The sequence below is a fragment of the Heloderma suspectum genome, chromosome 3, assembly GCF_057233095.1.
Source record: "Heloderma suspectum isolate Gila_16-S chromosome 3, 16-S_ref, whole genome shotgun sequence".
Lineage (NCBI taxonomy): Eukaryota > Metazoa > Chordata > Lepidosauria > Squamata > Helodermatidae > Heloderma > Heloderma suspectum.
In genome coordinates this window covers 292,431,978-292,452,934 of record NC_139460.1, presented here as the reverse complement: position 1 = coordinate 292,452,934, position 20,957 = coordinate 292,431,978, and the positions used below count along the sequence as shown (strand labels likewise).

The 20,957-nt window shown below is 43.0% G+C and overlaps 1 protein-coding gene across 1 annotated transcript; it reads left to right on the top strand.

Moving 5' to 3' along the window:
- The first annotated feature begins 477 nt into the window (after positions 1–477).
- Positions 478–19,724, top strand: CLRN1 (clarin 1). Its single transcript, XM_084842041.1, has 3 exons — positions 478–897; positions 12,778–12,957; positions 17,791–19,724. The coding sequence occupies exons 1-3, from the start codon at positions 645–647 to the stop codon at positions 18,054–18,056; spliced, it is 699 nt and encodes a 232-aa protein (XP_084698167.1). The 5' UTR covers positions 478–644; the 3' UTR covers positions 18,057–19,724.
- Positions 19,725–20,957: the final 1,233 nt, after the last annotated feature.

The following is a 20,957-nucleotide window of genomic DNA, read 5'->3' as shown; positions in this document are numbered from 1 at the left end:
ATTTATTGTGGCAGGAGGGAAGGATAACAAACTGCCCAAATCACAAATCAGCTAAACTGGAATATCTGGATTTACATTGATTTAAGAGAACTGAAGTAGTCTGAAGCAAAGCACTGATCTAGTTTAAGTGCTTTGTGGTGATTAGTGGTGGTAAAGTAATTGTCCCATCTGCCCACCATTCAAGTGGTGAATACACCAACCACAGTACAGTGGTGTCAGCCGTATTTTAATAATAAAAAGAATAAAGCATGCACAAGATTTTACTCCAAAAAGGCTGCATGTCTTTTGCATGTCAACAGTACACAATAACACAGAATAAACATGAATTGCTAGCTTTTAAAGTTCTTCCAAGCTTAGCCTTGCATAACTTCTTTGCACAGTTGCTAACTTAACCCAAGAGCCAAGTCTGTTCCTGGAATTTTCAGCTCGCCCAATCAGACAAAGGGCTGTAAAAAGAGAGAACGAAAGAGAGAGAGAGAGAGAGAGAGAAGGCATTCATCAAATTACACAGAGGGTTCCATTTGTGTTGTCTTAAACCTTTGTTCTCAAGTAACACAGAGAGGAGATGCTGCAAAAAACACTTTGCTAAAGGTTTTCTTGGAGACTATATTTTCAAACTGTTTGTATGCCCGCTAGGATTCTATATGCCAGCCCAACAGAAGAAAGTTGTTTTCTGCATAGCTGGCGTGTTCAGTTTTGCTTGTGCTCTGAGCATCACAGCAGCCATAGGAACTCAGCTTTGGATCAGAGGAAGAATACTCTGCAAAACCGGAGCACTGCTTGTCAATGCTACAGGCCAGGAATTAGATAAGTTTATTGGTGAAATTCAGTATGGACTTTTCTATGGGGAAAGGGTTAGACAATGTGGGCTCGGAGGGAGACCTTTTCAATTTTCATGTAAGTAACAATGGCATCTGAATTATTTAATACTTTAGTGCATGCTATCATGGTCTGACAGATAAGTAAATGAGCATTCTCCTATTTCTTCCAAATGATTCACAAATGGGAAATAGGAAATTATGTTGCCTAAATGTACATCATGTGCTTCTTCTATCAACATTTAATATATATCATGTATTTCTATCAACATTTCTTTAATGTTATTATTATACTTTGTTAGTTAAAGGAATGGACATTGCAGCCTGGCCCTATGCATATTTACTTGCAAGTAAGACCCATTGTGTTTAATAGGGCTTACTTTCAAGTACATTTGCACAGAACTGCAGCCTTAAATTCTTCTCTTTTTCAAGACAGCACTTTGTTGCGTTCTCTAACCTTTCTAAAATGCGTGAGAAAGAAACAAATAGAATTAGTAGAAATACTTGTTTCTGAGTTCTGGAGATACAGCGCATGAAAAATTAACAGTGCAATCCTATGCATCTCTGCATAGAAGTAAGTCCATCAACTTCAGTAGGACTTATTCCCAGGTAAGTGTGTATTAGAATTGCAAAATAATCTAAAAGCTGCAGCCCAATCCTATACAGATGTACTCAGAAGTAAGTCCACTGTCTTCCAATAGACTTACTTCGAAATCAAGACACATAAAAATAGAGCCTTAATTAGAAAAGCACATGGTTTATTGTGCTAATGATTACTTTTGTCCATGACTGGCAGGTAAAGAGTTGCATAGAATGGCAGTTTTGCAGTATATCTGTTTATCGTCGAGAAGAAATATCATTAAAATAGTCAGTCACACACTTGACTTGTGCAGAGCACCCTATAAAAAAGAAATCATGGTTATCTGCACAGTAGTTCATAATATGTCACCTAACATTTCTTAACAGAAACAATTTGGAAGCAATCTGCAGAGGAACACTTCTGCTAGCATGATTAATTTCAGGTGCATTTCCTGAATTGTAGACATGAAAATGATGAACTGTTTTCTATTTTTTGTGGAGCTAGTAGCCCAAATTAATTTAGGTTATTACTGAGAACTGCTTTATCTAATTAAATTCTATAGTGGGATTTAGCCATTCATAAGACCTCTCTGAAAGTTCTCATTATTACATCCCACTGCTATCATAGTATGTTGAATTTTTGGAATGGCCTGCCATAGTAGGAAGCAGTAACTGGACTTGGTTTTTGTTTATTCAGATAATGAAGCTGTTATAATGCCTAACAGTTTATTCCCATGAGCTGCTGCACTAAGGGCAAATTCCTATTGGATTGACATCCAGTGCACCAAGGGTCCCCAATCCTTGGTGCACAATGGACACATTTGGAAATCTGAGAAAGTACTGTGGGCACCACCACACAATGCCTAATCAGTGGATTACAACTTTGGCGTCTACTTGTCACATCTACGGATCTTAGGCTGCATCTTTTTCAGCAAAAACATTTGTTTTGTGTCTATTGGACACCACAATATCTCTTTAAGAAGGGATTGTCTAATTCATTGCTAGTCATGCAATACAGCTAATGCTTCTTTTAAATATATGTTTTGGCAAAGGCCGCTGGTGGCTTCTTCTGGGGAGGAGGTTATTACACAGATACATTTTGTACTGGAACAGTCTTTAATATTCCCTGATGTACATGCTCTTTTAAATTATTTACCTGATGCAAAGACTCTGTGCAGATGACTGGATCAACACATAGAAATCAGGGGTGGAACGATGCTGGTGGCCCAAACCAATTCCCTCTTCTCTGGGTTGATCCTATATGGTTTACATCATCAGCTTATTATGCTGGAAAAATGAATTTGCACTGATGTGTGTCTGGCACCACAAGAACAAAAGAAGAACCATGCTAGATCAATCCAAAGGCTTATCTAATCCAGCATTCTGTCCATACACTAGCCACCAGATGCCCTTGTGACATCCACAGGCAGGACATGAGCGAAATAGCACCTTCCCGCTCCTGTTCTCCAGCAACTGGTATATAGAGGTACACTGCCTCTGATACTGCAGGTAATTTATGTCCAACCTAAAGAAGAGGGAATTGGGTTGTGCCACCAGCATTGTCCCCTGATTTCCATGTGTTGATCAAGTCATCTGCACAGAGTCTTTGCATGAACAATGTACATGTACATTGGGCTGTCTACAGATGGCCTGATCCATGTGTAAAGGTCTGGAGTAGGCCATTGGGCACGATCCCATTCACCACACTATATTTTGATTGTATGTGGATATGTTGTCTAAGCAGGGCGAAGCAATAGCTCGAGAACCTATTCACATGGCTCTTATTGCATGCCAGGAAGAGGGTTGAAGTTGTCCAATCTATAGCCATCATGATGACAATGAGCTATTTATATGCATTGGTGGCCATCACTACATCTTGTGGTAGCTAGTTCCTCAATGTGCTGTGTGAAGAAGTACTTCCTTTTGTCCATCCTGAATCCCTCATTATTCAGCTTCATTGGATGACCCGGGTTCTAGTATTAGATTATTTATTTTATTTATTATTACATTTATACCCTGCCTTTTTTCATCTCACAAGGAACCGAAGGCGGCTTTCATGGTCTTCCTTCTCTCCATATTTTCCACTGTCTTCACACCATACATAATTTGATACGCCTCTATCACATCCCCCCTTATTTGTCTTTTTTTCTAAGCACAAGACCCCAAACCAGAACAATACACTATGATTAATTTGGGGACAGAAAAAAATCATGACCGTATGAAATAGTAGTTCCACCCTTAAAGGTAGCCCAGAAATAATTTTAGACACATAGATGATAGATTCATTTACTGGGAGGACTTTTTTTTTTTTAACAGAGTGAGTATACTCCTTGATGCAATTTCTTAACTTCATGTAATATCCAGTAGCTTAAAGACAGTTGCCTCAAATAAAATCTTTCATCAGCATAATTACCAGGAAATGTTGGTGGTCGTGCACGACTTCTGCAGCAATACCCACACAAACTCTCTCTTTGTCTCCCTCTCCCTCCCTCTCTCTGTAAGTTGCTAAAAATGTCCCAGGAAATGGTGCAGTTTACACACAGTAGATGTGTTTGCATTTTAATGCATTGAAGCACAGCATGGCACAACCCTGTGAAGAAAGGACTAAATCATCTGCCTTGTTTTAGTCCTACGTTTACGCCCATTAAATGTTCTCCCTGCTGGCTACTAGATCTCTTTTAATTGTAAAATGAATTTGCTCATCCTGTAAAACCCATTCAGGGTCAGGAGAGCCTTCTGCTTCATTTACTCTGGCTCATGTCCATTTCTGGGTCAGCAGTTCATTTTCTAAAGGCCGCCGGCACACACGGATTCATTCGTTTTAATGAAAGGCTAGTTTTGCTTCCAGGGCAACATTGCTGCAGGATTCCATTTTCTCTGATAATCACCTATAAAACTTTAATGATATGTAAAAGTTCTGGATGTAGCTATTGAGGAAAAGAGCCTGGACAATCCAACAGTGTGTGTGGCATGACATTATGCATAAATGAAATGGCATGTAATGTTCAATGTAACCAAGTCTGTTTATATATACGTATATATACTGTATATATTCAAATTCTTCACCAAAAAAACACACAATTTTGCAACTTGTATACATTATGCACATTTTTGCACAATGTGCAGCAAGTGACTACCAGTGTGTTCAATGAGCTTACTCCATAGTAAAGCCTTTCCCAAGCTGGTGCCCTCTAGATGTTTTGGACTACAGCTCCCAAGATTCCTGACCATTGGCTATGCTTGTTGGAGCTGCTGGGAGTTAGTTAAAGTCCAAAAGATCTGGAAGGCACCAGGTTGTGGGGGGGGGGGGTGCCCTAGTGAGTGAGTTCAGGATTGCAGCCTGGCAGTGCAACCATATGCATATCTACTCAGAAGCAAGCCTCACTGAGTTCAATGGGACTTTCTCTCAAGTAAGCATGGATAGCAGGGAGGGCAATTTGTGGCTCTCCAAATGTTTTGACCTACAACTCCCATCATCCCTCACCATTGGCTATGTTGACTAGGGCTGATAGGAGTTGTAGGCCAAAACATCTTGAGGGTCACAAGTTGCCCACCCCTGGTGTATAGGATTGCAGTCTGGCACCGGAAGTAGATCTGGCATCAGAAGTAATTCCCACTGAGCTCAGTGGGCCCTATTCCCAGGTAAGTGTGTGTATCAGATTGCAGTTTTAGTCTGGTTTGGCTGTTTATAGGTGTTGGAAAGTCTGGTGTGACTTACAGCAGAGTTGATTCATACAGAGAAAGGGTGGCAATGCAGCATTTACTATTGGAGGCAATGAACGCAGGCTAGAGTCAGTTTAGAAAAAGTTGAAATTAGGGATGGGCGAACCCCCGACATCCAGTCGGGGGGGCGACCGTGAGGAAATCCAAGCCACTTAGGGCCTTGTGGATTTCCCTGGAGCCCTTATGTGTCCACCATAGTTCACGGTGCAGCTGTCTGGCTGTCTAAAAGGTGCGATAGACTGTTGGCAGCTGCCATTAGCCTATCATGGGAAAATTCCGGCTGTAAATTGCATAGTTTACAGCATTTGCAGCCATAAAGCACATCATTCTACATAAATTGCGTCCTTTCATGCCACAATTTATGTAGAAGGAAGTGCTTTACAGGTGCAAATGCCATAAACTACACAATTTACGGCTGTAATTTTCCTGTGATAGGCTAATGGCAGCTGCCATTAGTCTATCGCACCTTTTAGACAGCCAGACAGCTGCACCGTGAACTATGTAGGCACGCCAGATAAGGGAGTGCTGGTCCACTGCAGACTCCAGAGACTGGATTCGTGGGAAGTCAGCCTCATTGGAGTCCGCAGTGGATTTTTCCAGCGTCCCTTGTTGAAATCAACTTACTTTATTACCGCTTTTATACGCATCGTCAGAGAAGGCTATCTAACACTGTTGAGCTACAAGCAGGCCCTAGAGCTGGGTGTGTGAGTGTAAGTAAGCAAAGACATGAGATACGGTTACTTGCTTCCTTCAGGGAGAGAGCCCCATGGTCCTTGCTTGTTGCAGAGGCAGAGGAAGAAGAAGGAAGAGGAAGGGGGGAGCAGGAAATAGGAACTGATCGAGCTACAGGACATTCTCTATTGCCCCCTAGTGTCTGGAAGCATACGGAATTGTTCCTATTATCCAACATTAGGGAGGGGAAATGAGCTGTTCAGGTCACTGAGGCTCCCCCAACCCTCAGGAGAGGCTTTTGGGGGCTGCTGGGGGTTGTAGCAGGCAGGAAAGCCCCACTGTGTGAATGGGCTTCCAGTCACATATACTATATACAACCCATACTCTGAAAATGTATGAAAAGCAGATGGAGCTAACAGATTGGGAGGAATGATGCTTGAGTGAAAATGTTCTCAGCATTATGAATGTTTACTTATATTTTAGACAAAGCTAACATCTTACAGTATTTACAATAATGATATACAAGTACGTTTAACGAATTAATTTGCATTACATTTACAGTCCTATAGACAAGCTTCCTTGATGGTGAATTATCTGTTCTTCTGTCTGCTAGAACTACCACTTGTCTCAGAGAATAAAAAGCCTGCCTGTCTAATGTGGACATTAAATGTCCATATATAATTCATTTTAATTTAAGTACTTTTAAAAATTTCCCAGTCGTTAATTGCAAAATTAATTGCAAAGAAGAGGGGAAGAAAGGTCACATAATAAAAACCGATGGTGGCTGGACAAAACAATGCTGGGTAAATCTTGGGGAGGTTTCAACCCTGCTGATGGCATTATAGACTACACAAAGGCACTTACTGGTAATTTACATTTTGCATGGTAGATAAATTTATTTCAAGTGCCTACATAGCTTTTTCTCAGCATGTTCTAACCACAGCCAGGCAGTTCGAAGGAGTTACTAGCACCGGTTTAATCATACCCCTGTGGACGGGGAGCAGTTGCACTGTATTCTATGACTCGTTCTAAAATATCTGCTGTCACTAACTGTGCAGAAGTATTTAAAAAATCACCCTTTGGTGGCAAGCCTAATTCACAATCCACTCTGTCTAAATATTTGTTTCTTTATTTACTGTGCTTAATCACATATTAGGACTGAGCCAAAACATTTGACTTATTTCACACACACAGAAATCACCCACTGTGAAACGCATGCGCGCGCACACGCACGCACACGCACACCACCCCCGCATTTAACGGATAATTTGGTGGTGAAAATACTCTCCTGTTCAGAGGACGGGCAGAAAAAAATTACCATCGCACTGATCTTGTGGGTATCAGGTGATCATGGAGAACCAATCATATGCCAGTGCTTGAGATGATAGATCGATAGACAGACAGACAGACTGACACATAAGATCTTCTTCATTTCCTTACACTGGGTGATTTGTTGCTGGGGAAAGTCACTCAGCAATGGATTTATTTATTAGATTTGTATGCCACTTTCCTGCTGCCTGCCTGCCACCACCTCCACTCGAGATATTTGGGCCGGAGCCAGAACTAGTCATACTTAGAGTAGACCTATTGAAATCTAAGGGATGTAAATTAGTCATGACTCACTTACATCCCACTGATTTCAATGAGTCTACTGTAAGTATGACTAAATCTGGACCTGACCGATTGGTCACCTGTCTCAGGCCATGGAGGCTGGAACTTGACAGCCCTTGGATTTGACAAAATCATGGAAGATGAGCTCGTTATCGAACCATGATGCTTCATAGGGTTCTGAACTTCAGAACAGGGATTATCATTGGTGTGGTTGATGCATTTTATATATTTGTAACTTATATATCATTATGCATATATATATACACACACACACACACACACACACACACAGTACTGTGCAAAAGTCTTAGCCACCATTAGATTTGTTGTTTTAGCAATGGTATAATGACCATATATAATTATTTCTCAGTCTCTTCATTAGAATACAACCAGAAAATACAGGAAATGTGTATGCAGTATTCAACAATAGAAAAAAAATCAGAAAAAAACAGCTTCCATAGGCTAAAGTGGCAAGTATTTAGTGTGACCTCCCCTTACACTAGAGTAACAGCAGGCACCTGGCCAGGAATGGTCTTCGTGGAAGGGTAGCAGCCAAGAAACCACTTTTGTGGAAAGGGAACAGGGTGAAAAGGCTAAGGTATGCTAAAGCTCACAAAGATTGGAATGAGGATCAGTGGAAAAGAGTATTATGGAGTGATGAATCCAGGTTTGAAATTTTGGGGTCCAATTGTCGACAATATGTGAGAAGAAGAGTTGGAGAGAGATGGATGAATGAGTGCTTGCAGCCTTCAGTGAAACGTGGTGGAGGGTCTGTCCTGGTTTGGGGCTGCATTTCTGCCAGTGGTGTTGACGATCTTGTCTGTATTGATGGGCTCATGAATGCTGAAAAGTACAGACAGGTTTTAATTCATCATGCCATTCCTTCTGGAAAGCACCTGATTGGGAATGGTTTCATTTTTCAGCATGATAACAATCCCGAGCACACTGCTAATGTGGTGAAATCATATTTAGCAAGGAAAACAGCTGATAAAACACCGACAGTCATGGACTGGCCTCCAGAGTCCAGACCTGAATATTATTGGAAGAAACTGATTATCTAGACCCATTTCAGTCGGGCTTCAGGCCTGGGCATGGGACAGAAACGGCCTTGGTCGCCTTGGTGGATGATATGAGGAGGGCTCTGGATAGGGGTGAATGCTCCTTCCTTGTTCTCCTCGACCTCTCAGCGGCTTTTGATACCGTTGACCACGGTATCCTCCTGGACCGCCTGGAGGGGTTGGGCATTGGAAACACTGTATTGCGGTGGTTCCAGTCCTTCCTCTCTGGCAGGTACCAGAGGGTAGCACTGGGAGAGGAGGTTTCGGACCCGTGGCCACTCACTTGTGGGGTGCCACAGGGTTCCATCCTCTCCCCGATGCTATTTAACATCTATGTGAAGCCACTGGGGGCTATCATCAGGAGGTTTGGGGTGCAGTGTCATCAATATGCGGATGACACTCAGCTCTACCTCTCATTCAAATCTTCACCAAGGTTGGCCGTAGAATCCCTGTCCAAATGTCTGGAGACGGTGAGTGGCTGGATGGGGAGGAATAAGCTGAAGCTCAACCCTGACAAGACCGAGGTACTTTTGGTGGGAGACAAGAGGAGGCTGGGGGATGTTGACCTGGTGTTGAATGGGGTACAGCTACCCTTGAAAGACCAGGTCCGCAGCCTGGGGGTCATTTTGGACTCCCAGCTGTCCATGGAGGCTCAGGTGTCAGCTGTGAGCCGGACAGCGCTGTATCAACTCCATCTGATACGGCGGCTGCGCCCCTACCTTCCCGACCATCTGCTCCCATCGGTAGTACATGCCCTGGTCTCCTCTCGTTTAGACTACTGTAATGCGCTCTACGTGGGGTTACCCTTGAAGACGGTTCGGAAACTGCAGCTGGTACAGAACGCGGCGGCTCGCCTGATTAAAGGCAGCCGCCGGCGAGATCACATCACTCCAGTGCTGAAGGAGTTGCACTGGTTACCAGTTGTTTTCCGGGCCAAATTCAAGGTGTTGGTTTTGACCTTTAAAACCCTATATGGTTCCGGCCCAGCCTATCTTAAGGAGCGCCTCCAGCAACACCAGACAGGCCGCTTAACAAGATCAGCCTCGGATGGCCTTCTCTCTGTCCCATCAGCCAGGACAGCTAGACTAGTGGGGACGAGGGAGAGGGCCTTCTCTGTGGTGGCCCCCACTCTGTGGAACTCCCTCCCTAGGGAACTCCGTCATGCCCCCTCTTTAATGAGCTTCCGTCGTGCATTAAAAACATGGTTGTTCAGGCAGGCATTTGGGGTGGGTTAGGGTATTTTTTAAAAAAAAAAATTTATGGTAAAATTTTACTGTTTTAAATTGTTTATGGTGTGTTGTACATCGCCCAGAGTGGCTGGGTGACCAGTCAGATGGGCGATTAATAAATTTAATAAATAAATAAATATTATAGAGGCAGTATGAGATCACCTGGACAGAGAAATAAATAAAAGACAACCTACATCTAAAGAAGAACTCTGGGAAGTACTGAAAGAAGCCTGGTATAATATACCAGAAGAGTACTTCAGAAAACTTCAGGACAGTCTTCCCAAAAGAGTTCAAGATGTGCTTAGAGACAAGGGAGGTCACACTAAATACTGACTTTTGCCTGTACATATTTCCTGTATTTTCTGTTTGTATCTTAATACAGAGACCGAAAAATAGTCATGGTTGGTCATTAAAACTTTGCTAAAACAACAAAGCTGGTGGTGGCCTAAGATTTTTGCACAGTACTCTGTGTGTGTGTGTGTGTGTGTGTGTGTATAGCATATATATATGTGCACGTTTGTGTGAATGTGTGCAAATTTAGAAATAATAACTATAATTTAAATAGAAATACTGTTATGAGCCTCTCTACATGAGACTTTTATTATGCACTTGTGATTGCTCACTCACAGTCGTTTGTGGGTCCTTCACACAATGTCATCCTCCTCCAGAGCCTTTGTCAAGCTTTGCAACCATTATCACAGGTTTTTTTCCTTAACGGGGAAAGTGTGGTATTTTTTTTCTGAATGGCCTCTATAACGCCATAGAAATCTCCTGCCATTGTGCAATTCTGCTATACCACATCACCACCTAGTGGTTGTATAATGGAACATATAGAAAGGCAGAGAAAGAAACCACCCCCACCCCCAGGGAGGGCACAAGTTAAATGCTTCATGTAGAAAAGCCCTACATCTCAACACAGTGGAGAAGACTGACTAGGCGATGTGTGCCTGCTCAACCTATTATCCAGGCGCTAACTGTGGATGGGCAACTTTGGAGCCTCTCCTCCCTCCTCCTTATGTTTCTTTGGCTTTAAACCAGGGTTGAACTGGAAAGCCTTTCAAATAGAGGTCACCTTCAAATAGAGTACTGCCAGATCTCCAAAATAGAAGACAATCCTTTGTAGGACACCTGGCCACCTAGCAGGGCAGGGACTGCTGGTGTTTGTAAGCTGCTCTGAGAGCCTTTGCGGCTAGGGAGTGCGATAAAAATGCTTTAAAGAAATAAATTTAGGGAGAGGAGGCCCACTGAGGGTTATGTTGCCCACCCAGCCCCAAAACCTAGAACTGCCACAACCCATTCCCATGAATGAAACAACACATTTTTCTAGTCATCACACTGAAATGGCTTTTGGCATTGCAGGCTGTGTCCAGAGGTGCTTCAAGATGAGGTTTTTGATTGTGAAATCACCCTGCCTCATTCCCAGAATTTAGAGGCAGTCCAGAAGACATCATCTTCCATTCAGAACCCTCGAGGTGTTTTCCCATTGCTTCTTCCATCTTTTTCCTTACTGCAGAAAAACGGTTAAGGGGGCGGGGGAGAAAGATGGAATTGCTGCGCAGTGCCTTCTGAGTGGTGGCGCTGGGAGACTTCTGTCTGGAAGCACCCCATGTTCAGTCTGGTTCTCACTGAGGCTTTTCCAGGTGATGCAGAATCACCTGGAGAAAAGAAGCCCAGCTGCTCATGTCAGTGAATCAGCCAAGTGTGAAGTCCATGTGTGAATTCCTCAGCTTTACTCCAATATTGAAACAAAAATGTTTTAAAAGCCCACATTTTATTACCCCATAACATTGACAATGTCAGACTAAATCTAGGTTATAAGGACCATACCAGTGCTTCACTTTTCAGGCAATGGACATGTATCAGAACATAACTGCTGAAATTATGCCAGCCCTACCATTAGCAGAGTGAGGCATTCGCCTCAGGCAGAAGATGCTGGGAGGCAGCAGCAAGCAGAGAGCTGAGGGGTCACCTGGCCTGCCTTGCACCTCCTAAGCTAGCCTGCTGCCTTCAGTTGTGGTGGAAAATGCCGTCCCATTGCCGGTTTTGAAGAAAGGTTCAACTGCCATTCCAGTTGGCTTTTGCGCATGGAATGGGAGGGGCACCATCTTCCCCTTCACTTCAGGCAGCAAAATGTCTTGAGCCAACCTTGATGCCAGTGCTGTTATTTTCACACAATTCTGTTCCTCTTTCATGGATCCTCCTTCTTACCATCTTCTTTCAGTCTTCAATTATACCCAAATTGCAGTAAATCTGAAATGAAATTGGATTTATCAACTTTAGCATATGCTGGAAGAGAATGTACTTGATACTATACATCTGTCTTAAGAATTCAAGGACTTCAAAGTCTGACCCATGGCCTTCCCTCTCTTTCCTCTCACTCCCCGCCCTTTTTTACATGTTAATCCAAATTTAAGTTTCTCAACTGTGTTACCGTATAAAGTCATTTTTATTATGTAATAATGTGAGAATAATATTTTTTCTTCGCTAAACTCCCCGGAGAGCTTTGGTTTTGGTGCAGTATAGAAACGTAATAAATAAATATAAATAAGTAAGGGAGGGAGGGAGGGAGCAATCCTATGTGGATTGATGGTGGCCTCCGAGCTCGGGGGCAACCACCTATCCAGTGCAGGGCAGGAGGAGTGGTGAGGAATGGATCTCTTCCTCACTTTCCCCACCATACCTTCATGGCTAGACAGTCGATTTTGGCTCTCTAGCCATGGGACCTTGGGGCATGAGAAGCAGCAGTCGGACGACACATAGGATGTGTCGTACTGGCATTTCCTACCTCCCCGCCCTTGGGAACACCCCATTTTCACCGCTCCATGCTGCTCTTAGAAGTGTGGAGCAAGGAGCCAGTCCATGCTATCTACGAGGTGGCGTGGGAGGGGGTGGGAGTCGGTTCTCCAGGAACCAACCTCAGAGCCTGGGCTCCGAGGTTGGTTCCCAGAAACCGACCTATGGCCATTTAGCCACTGACTAGTGGCCATAGGATTGCGCCCTAAGTAAATAAATAAATCACATTCCTGTTCTTCAAAGATGACAACTTTGCCTAATTCTGCAGTAATTCCTTTTTTTTTTCTATCTTAGTTTTTCCAGATTTGTTCAAAATTATCCCCGCAAGTATCCATGTTAGCGTCATAGTCTTCTGCTTGGTGCTATTAGTATTTGCCCTGATTGGAACAGGGTTCTTCATGTACAATGCATTTGGCAATCCCTATGAAACATGGCATGGGCCATTAGGACTGTACCTGTGGAGCTTCATTTCATGTAAGTCTTTTAGTATCATTTTGCATGGAAGTGTCTTGCCCTGGTTCTGTTAGTCAGAACCTCAGGGGTAAAAATAAGATGAACTGAATGGTTAACCAAAGTATCCTTTAGAGCCTCATTTTTGCTTGGTTATCATCCCCTTCATGGATCACTGCCTTGTTGTGGCGAAGGGGCTTGCGTAACTCAGTGAAGCCATAAGCTATGCCGTGCAGGGCCACCCAAGACGGACAGGTCGTGGTGGAGAGTTCTGACAAAATGTGGTCCACTGGAGAAGAAAATGGCAACCCACTCCAGTATTCTTGGCAAGAAAACCCCATGGAACGTATCACAAGGCTAAAAGATATGACGCCGGAAGATGAGCCCCTCAGGTCGGAAGGTGTCCAATATACTACTGGGGAAGAGCAGAGGGAATTTCCAAGTAGCGCCACAAAGAGTGAAGCGGCTGAGCCAAAGCTGAAAGAACACTCAGCTGTGGATGTTTCTGGTGGCGAAAAGAAAGTCCGATGCTGTAAAGAACAATATTGTTTAGGAACCTGGAATGTCAGATCAATGAATCAAGGTAAGCTGGAGGTGGTCAAACATGAGATGGCAAGATTGAACATCGACATCTTGGGAATCAGCGAACTAAAATGGACAAGCATGGGCGAATTTAATTCAGGTGACCATTATATCTACTATTGTGGGCAAGAATCCCTTAGAAGAAATGGAGTAGCATTCATAGTCAACAAAAGGGTGGGAAAAGCATTACTGGGGTACAATCTCAAAAACGATAGAATGATCTCAGTACGAATCCAAGGCAAACCATTCAACTTCACAGTAATTCAAGTCTATGCCCCAACCACTGAGGCCGAAGAAGCTGAGGTTGATCGGTTCTATGAAGACCTACAACACCTTCTAGAACTAACACCAAAAAGAGATGTCCTTTTCATCATAGGTAATTGGAATGCTAAAGTAGGAAGTCAAGAAATCACCAGGATAACAGGCAAGCATGGCCTTGGTGTACAAAATGAAGCAGGACAAAGGCTAATAGAGTTTTGCCAAGAGAACACGCTGATCATAGCAAACACTCTTTTCCAACAGCACAACAGGCGACTCTACACATGGACATCACCAGATGGTCAATATCGAAATCAGATTGATTATGTACTTTGAAGCCAAAGATGGAGAAGCTCTATAAAGTCAGTAAAAACAAGACCTGGAGCTGACTGCGGCTCAGATCATGAGCTGCTTCTTGCAAAATTCTGGCTTAAATTGAAGAATGTAGGGAAAACCACTAAACCATTCAGGTATGACCTAAATCATATCCCTTATGAATATACAGTGGAGGCGAGGAATAGATTTCAGGGATTAGACCTGATAGACAGAGTGTCTGAGGAACTATGGATGGAGGTCCATAACATTGTTCAGGAGGCAGCAACTCAATCCATCCCAAAGAAAAAGAAAAGCAAGAAAGCCAAGTGGCTGTCTGATGACGCTTTACAAGTAGCTGAGGAAAGAAGGGAAGCGAAAAGCAAGGGAGAAAGGGGAAGATATATCTAACAGAATGCAGAGTTCCAGAGAATAGCAAGGAGAGACAAGAAGGCCTTCTTAAATTAACCATGCAAAGAAATCGAAGAAAACAATAGAATGGGAAAGACTAAAGATCTCTTCAAGAAAATTGGAGATATCAAGGGAACGTTTTGTTCAAAGATGGGCATGATAAAGGTCAAAGAAGGCAGGGACCTAACAGAAGCAGATGAGATTAAGAAGAGGTGGAAAGAATACACTGAAGAACTATACAGGAAAGATCTTAATGTCCCTGATAGCCATGATAGTGCGGTCACTGAACTTGAGCCGAACATCCTCAAGAGTGAAGTCAAGTGGGCCTTAGGAAGCATTACTAACAACAAAGCTAGCAGAGATGACAGTATTCCAGCTGAGCTATTTAAAATCCTAAAAGACGATGCTGTTAAAGTGCTGCACTCAATATGCCAACCAATTTGGAACACTCAACAGTGACCCCAAGACTGGAAAAGGTCAGTTTACATTCCAATTCCAAAGAAGGGCAATGCCAAAGAGTGTTCAAGCTACCGTACACTTGCGTTCATTTCACATGCCAGCAAGGTTATGCTCAAAATCCTACAAGCTAGGCTTCAGCAGTATGTGAACCGAGAACTACCGGAAGTACAAGCTGGGTTTGTATAATCAAAGCTATGGTTTTCCCAGTAGCAACGTATGGCTGTGAGAGCTGGACTATAAGGAAGGCTGAGCACCAAAGAATCGATGCTTTCGAACTGTGGTGCTGGAGAAGACTCTTATGAATCCCCTGGACTGCAAGGAGGTCAAATTAGTCAATCCTAAAGGAAATCAACCCTGAGTGCTCATTGGAAGGACAGATACTGAAGCTGATGCTCAAATATTTTGGCCACCTAATGCGAAGAGAAAACTCTCTGGAAAAGACCCTGATGCTGGGAAAGACTGAAGACAAAAGGAGAAGGGGACATCAGAGGATGAGGTGGCTAGATAGCATAACCGATGCAATGAATATAGACTTGAGCACACTCCGAGAGAGAGCGCAGGACAGGAAGGCCTGGTGTGCTATGGTCCATGGGGTCACAAAGAGTCGGACACAACTGAACCACTGAAGAACAACCAATCATGCTCATATTTTATGTGGTTTTGCTGTTCCTAGGGATGGGGGAGAAATTCATTTGTTAAGCATTTACCTAATTTTGCACTTCTGAACCGATATGCAAACTGAAACTTAGTTATGCTTCAAAATTTGCACTTCTCTGAATTTTGCATTGGAATTCTCCTATTAAAAATGTGTGTATTAGGGGAAAGTACAATCCTCCCAGGAGCTGGGGGAAATTCATTTTCCCAGCAATAGACTATTGTTCCCTGTTGTAATGTAAAGTAATAGCTTGGAATAGTATTTGGAATAGCTTGGTTTTGAATGGGCAATTAAGGCCCTTTAGCTTTACAAAAGACCTGCTCCTGGTGGAGATGAAAACAATATCAATCAATCCGGCTGCCTGAATTTTTGGACTCTCCTTGGGGGCATGGCTATTGGGGCTGTCACAGAGAGTGCCTGCACTTCCAAACTTACTACTACACCATTTCTGGGCAACGTACACTGTGGTGGGCCCCCTCTTCAATCGGTGGGCCCTGGTGGGTTTACCAGATAGCAGTGGGAAGCAGCAGTGATGCTCTGAGCATTGCCCGGTCTAGTTGCTGTTTTAATTTCCCACAGTGCCCTGGCATGATGCTACATTGAGGGCATTTGGTGAGACATTAAATTAGTGGCTAGACCCAGCTGGCTGGAGGAATCCAATGGAACAGCAAAAGCAAGTAGCATGTGGGCTATCCATCTTCCTCTCCCAAAGGGCCATGCTTCTCTGCCAATTGTAAGTGAGAGCGTTAAATCATGGGGGGTGGGATTTATTTATTTAATCCCATTAGCTATCAAGAAAACTGATATGTGTTGCAGTATAGTGGTTGTGGGCTATGAACTAGGCTCATGTTTCATCCCAGCCAAATGCTCATTCGGTGACTTTAGCCAAAGCTCACACACCATTTGCAATAAGGGGATAATGATATACTGCCTTACCTTAGGGCAGCCTTCTCCAACCTGCTGCCATCCAGATATTTTGGATTACAACTCCCATCATTCCTGGCCCTTTGCCTTGCTGGCTGGGGCTGATGGCAGTTGAAGCCCAAAACATCTGGAGGGTACCAGGTGGGGAAGGCTGCCTCAAGGGAACCATTTTTTCTCTATGAAGGGCCATTGACACCTGGGAAAAGTCAGTTGGGGGCCACAGCCAAAGGTAGACGAATATAGGGACAAAAGTGGGGAGAGTTTTTGGCATTGCAAGATTGCATAGTGCTCTCTCTCTCGCTCGCTCTCCCTCATTCTCATTCTCTCTGCCACTGTATGCCACCTGAAATGAAATTAGGCCAACAGTCACATAAAATAAGCCAAGGGCCACTGCTTTCCCACCCCAGCCTTACAAAGCTGGTTACAAGGAACACACCAAGAATGTATGTGAAGCAGTTTCAACACTCAAAATATGAGATAAGTAAAATGTTAGATCATGCTAAGCGATATTTCTTCTTCAATATATGAGAAACTCAATAAACAGACATAAAAGTATACTTAGGGAGCAATCCTATGGCCCCTAGACATTGTCTGAGGGGCCATAAGATACTGGGGATTCCTCCCTCCAAGGTCAGAGACAGCGCTGAGATGTCACACACCCCCGACCCTGACCCCTCACAGCTGGCACGGAAAGATCCACCCAGGCTGGCCTCCAAGGTTGGAAAATGGACCTCAGAGAGGGGGAAAGGGGCATTCTGGTGGGGAGGGAGTAGAGGAGACTGGAGAGGCCAGGATACGCGCTATCCTGAGCCTCTGCCAGCCTCTTTCCCTCCCCCTCTAAAGCATCATTAGATGGACTAAAAAGCCCATCTAGCTAAATACGCAAGGCAGGAGGATGGGGAGGCAAAAATCGCCTCTGCTGCTCCTTCCGCCCTACATTGGATGTTCGGAAGCCTCCCAGTCTGGGGGCTTCCAATCATTGAGGTGATTTACCAGAAAACACTACATGAACACTTTCGAAGGGTTATCTTTAAAATCCTGACTTCATGAATGTTATTAGAAAGGACCTGTTCTCATTAGTCCTTGGACTGAACTGGGATCCAAACCACAGGAGAGGAATACCAGAGGGAGGGCTGATTTATAAATACTGAAGTGCAGCAAAAATAGAAGTTCTAGCCTGTTGTTGCCATATGAATTATAAAGGTTGTTCGAAAACTGACAAAACAATAATTTTGCATTTTCTTATCCTTTTACAGTTTCTTGTGGATGTCTTATCATGATACTGTTTTCATCAGAAGTGAAAATCCACCACCTCTCTGAGAAAATAGCTAATTATAAAGAAGGAAACTTTATTTTTAAAACGCACAGCGAGCAATTTGCAAATTCATTCTGGATCATCCTGGTATGCTCATTAGTACACTTTCTGAACATTTTGCTAATACGCCTTGCTGGATTTGACTTTCCTTTTTCAAAGTCGAAAGATTCAGAGACAGCGAATGGAGCCACCGACCTAATGTACTAGACATATTTTGAGTCATGTTTCATGCAAATGGTTCATCTTGGCCCTTCCCAAAAGACACCAAATGTAGATGGGTTTAAAGGCTATTTTTAAATACATATTATGAGCCAGAAACTTTTTAAAAAATATACCAGCATAAAAAATGAATTAAGTAACGTGTGTCTAATGTTATATTTAATATGATTTATATTACCCTTAGTAGGTGATAGCTTGTCACTAGGGATGTTTGTTGTTCAGTCATAATGCCAAACCATGATTTCCACTAATTGTAGTTTAGATTCCAAGCCAAGTTTTGTGTTCCAGACATACAGGGAAACCATGGTTTGTGTCATTTTCTTCTTCTTCTTCCTCCATGTTCCCTGAGAATTCCTGAATGCTATCACAATAGTTTCTGAGGGTGGAGCAACATCCCAAACCATGATTTGTCAGTTCAGATCCAATGCCAAACCAGTTTGCTCTAACTGTGATTTGCAAGCCACCTTCAGATTGTCATATCAGATCCTGGTTTGGTGGCCATTTGCAAACTATGCTGCTAGATGGTATTTCTTTTGACATGGAGACAAACCATTGTTTGGCATTATGTCCAAATCATCTATTGTCTCTTTCCAAGAAGTAGAGCACTAGAGGAATATAATGCCACTAAATTTGTATACTAAAATAGCAGTCTAAAAAGTAAAATTTAACAAGTAAAAATCAAAATCTAGGCAGCCATTTTGACAACCGGACAGCATGTGTCTTCATTTAAAAAGCTGATGTGCTAGAATTGTTATTCCTAAAAATCTGCATTTACATCTCCCCTAGAAATTTGAAATAAGGTCTCCTTCATGAAAAGGCACTAATCCAAAATTAAGGGTGCACTCCTGTGGTGAACTCAGAGGCTTATGGGCAGCCCATGCAGAGCTGGAGGAGTGGCAGTGACAATCACCGCCATGCTCCTCCCACTCTGCATTTTGGCTAGACAGGCTTTTCTTTTTTGGCTGTCTCGCTGGAGTGCATCAGAGTGTGAGGGAAGGATGCTGGGGAAACCTGAGTACATGTCATATCCTGGCTTCCTCAGTCCCCTCCCTGACCACTGGCACACCTCCTTTATGCCCACTCTGAGGTCAACTTTGCTACCTCAGATAGGCAGCTGGTGTAGTTCTCTCCACACCGGCTGCAAGGGGGATGGGCGGGGAGCACTATCCTGTGGCCCTTGAACTATCCTGTGGCCCTCCAGAATCTGTCTAGGGTCCACAGGATTGCTCCCTAAACTATACAATTGGCATCCAGTGTTTTCACTCCATCAACAGAAAGAACCTCTTTTCAGAGGAGAACTGAGCTCTGAGAAGGACTCCTTCCATGACTGCAACTCTCATTCCATGAACAGAAGCTCCTTCTGTTTACAGAGTGAAACCACTGGGTACCACTCTATATTATTTATATATACAGAGTTGATTCCTGCTGCAAATGCCTGTTTAACAAAAACTACCAAAGATAGTTGATTATTGCTATGTGTATTTAATGTAAACTGTTTCAAGAACTGGACCCAAATGTAGTAAATCTGAAATAACAATGCAACATTTTTCTTCTTGTTTTGTAATGCTTTTATTTTGTTTTTCACTTTTATAAGCTTCAGATAGAGGTCTGATCTTCCAAATGTGTGAACGTTAAATAAATTCCTCCTACCTATTGAACTAATTTCCAATGGGAAGCATGCACAAAAGTGAAAGAAAAGAAGAAAATATCAGTGAAGGAACTTCTTATAACTTATTTAGTACTTTATTGTTACATTTGGTATAGCTGAGTGAGAAAATATTCTGCCTGTTGGGCCCTTTAAGTTTTTCCCATTGTTTACCTGCCTCCTGATCCAATTTCTTCTATTTTTACCTCTTCTAGTTCCTACAGTTGACACTGTTCCCAGTATATGTATATGTAGCAAAATACACACTTGTGCATAGTCACATCTCCACATTTCATAGTGTACCCTTTTCTTCCTACTTTACTATATACCTACATAAGAAAAATACCGTGTGTGAAGCGGCCCCAAGCCACTGCAATGTCTGTCATCTTTCTCATGGTACACCTTGGATACAAATAAGCATCCCCCTGTTTTCCAAGAGTAAACCTACATTCTAAATTGCCACCAGTGTTATACCAACTTAACTATCATGGCTGCTCCTGAAAAATCCTGTCAAAAAAATTACTAGCCTGCAATAATAGTAATCATCATAATCATCATCTGCTCTTTACTCATAAGAGGAGCTGGCAGTACTCTTTTTATAAATAAAAAGCATGGTATTTTTAAATTTTTTTTGCAGGCCTAGTTTTTACTGAGGCACCAACAAGGGAAAATGCCCTTCTCCACACCCAACACAGAAACTGCAAAGGCCTGCCAGAGGGAGAGACGAGGTGCCTCTTCTCTGCTTTCACAGCCTGTAGCTCACTCCTGCATATAATTCCTTGTGGCCCATGGTGATAAGGCTGGGATAATCATTTGGCGAGGGTGCTAAGTATTTGCTGTGACAGTTCCCTGTGCCACCCACAGTTCCCTGAGGAACTATTAAATCTATTTAAGACTTTGGTATCTTTTTGGAACTATTTAACTGTTAAATCAGTTTAAGACTTTGGTATCTTAAGACTGAGTTAGAAATTGAAGAGTGATTGGCTACTTGGCTGAAGATGAACTGACTTGGAAGAAGTCAGGCAATGAACTCACTGGTTCCCTTTTGGACAGCTCTTTTTAAACCCTCAGGCTACTGTGGAGGGATGTTTACCTAAGGGACAAAGACCTAAAGGGGTTCCAGGCTGATCTTTACCATTGTCGTGGTGTGCACAATTGAATAGGGCACTAAGCTGAGTTGGTCCTTTAGCATGGGGGCTCCTTGGTAACAAGATTCTGGGACATATTCCAGAGTGTACTTGTCA

Coding starts and splice junctions, on each gene's coding strand:
- CLRN1 (XM_084842041.1), top strand. CDS start 645: ATGCCAGCCCAACAGAAGAAAGTTGTTTTCTGCATAGCTGGCGTGTTC. Junction 898..12,777: donor GAGACCTTTTCAATTTTCAT/GTAAGTAACAAT, acceptor TTTCTATCTTAG/TTTTTCCAGATTTGTTCAAA. Junction 12,958..17,790: donor CCTGTGGAGCTTCATTTCAT/GTAAGTCTTTTA, acceptor ATCCTTTTACAG/TTTCTTGTGGATGTCTTATC.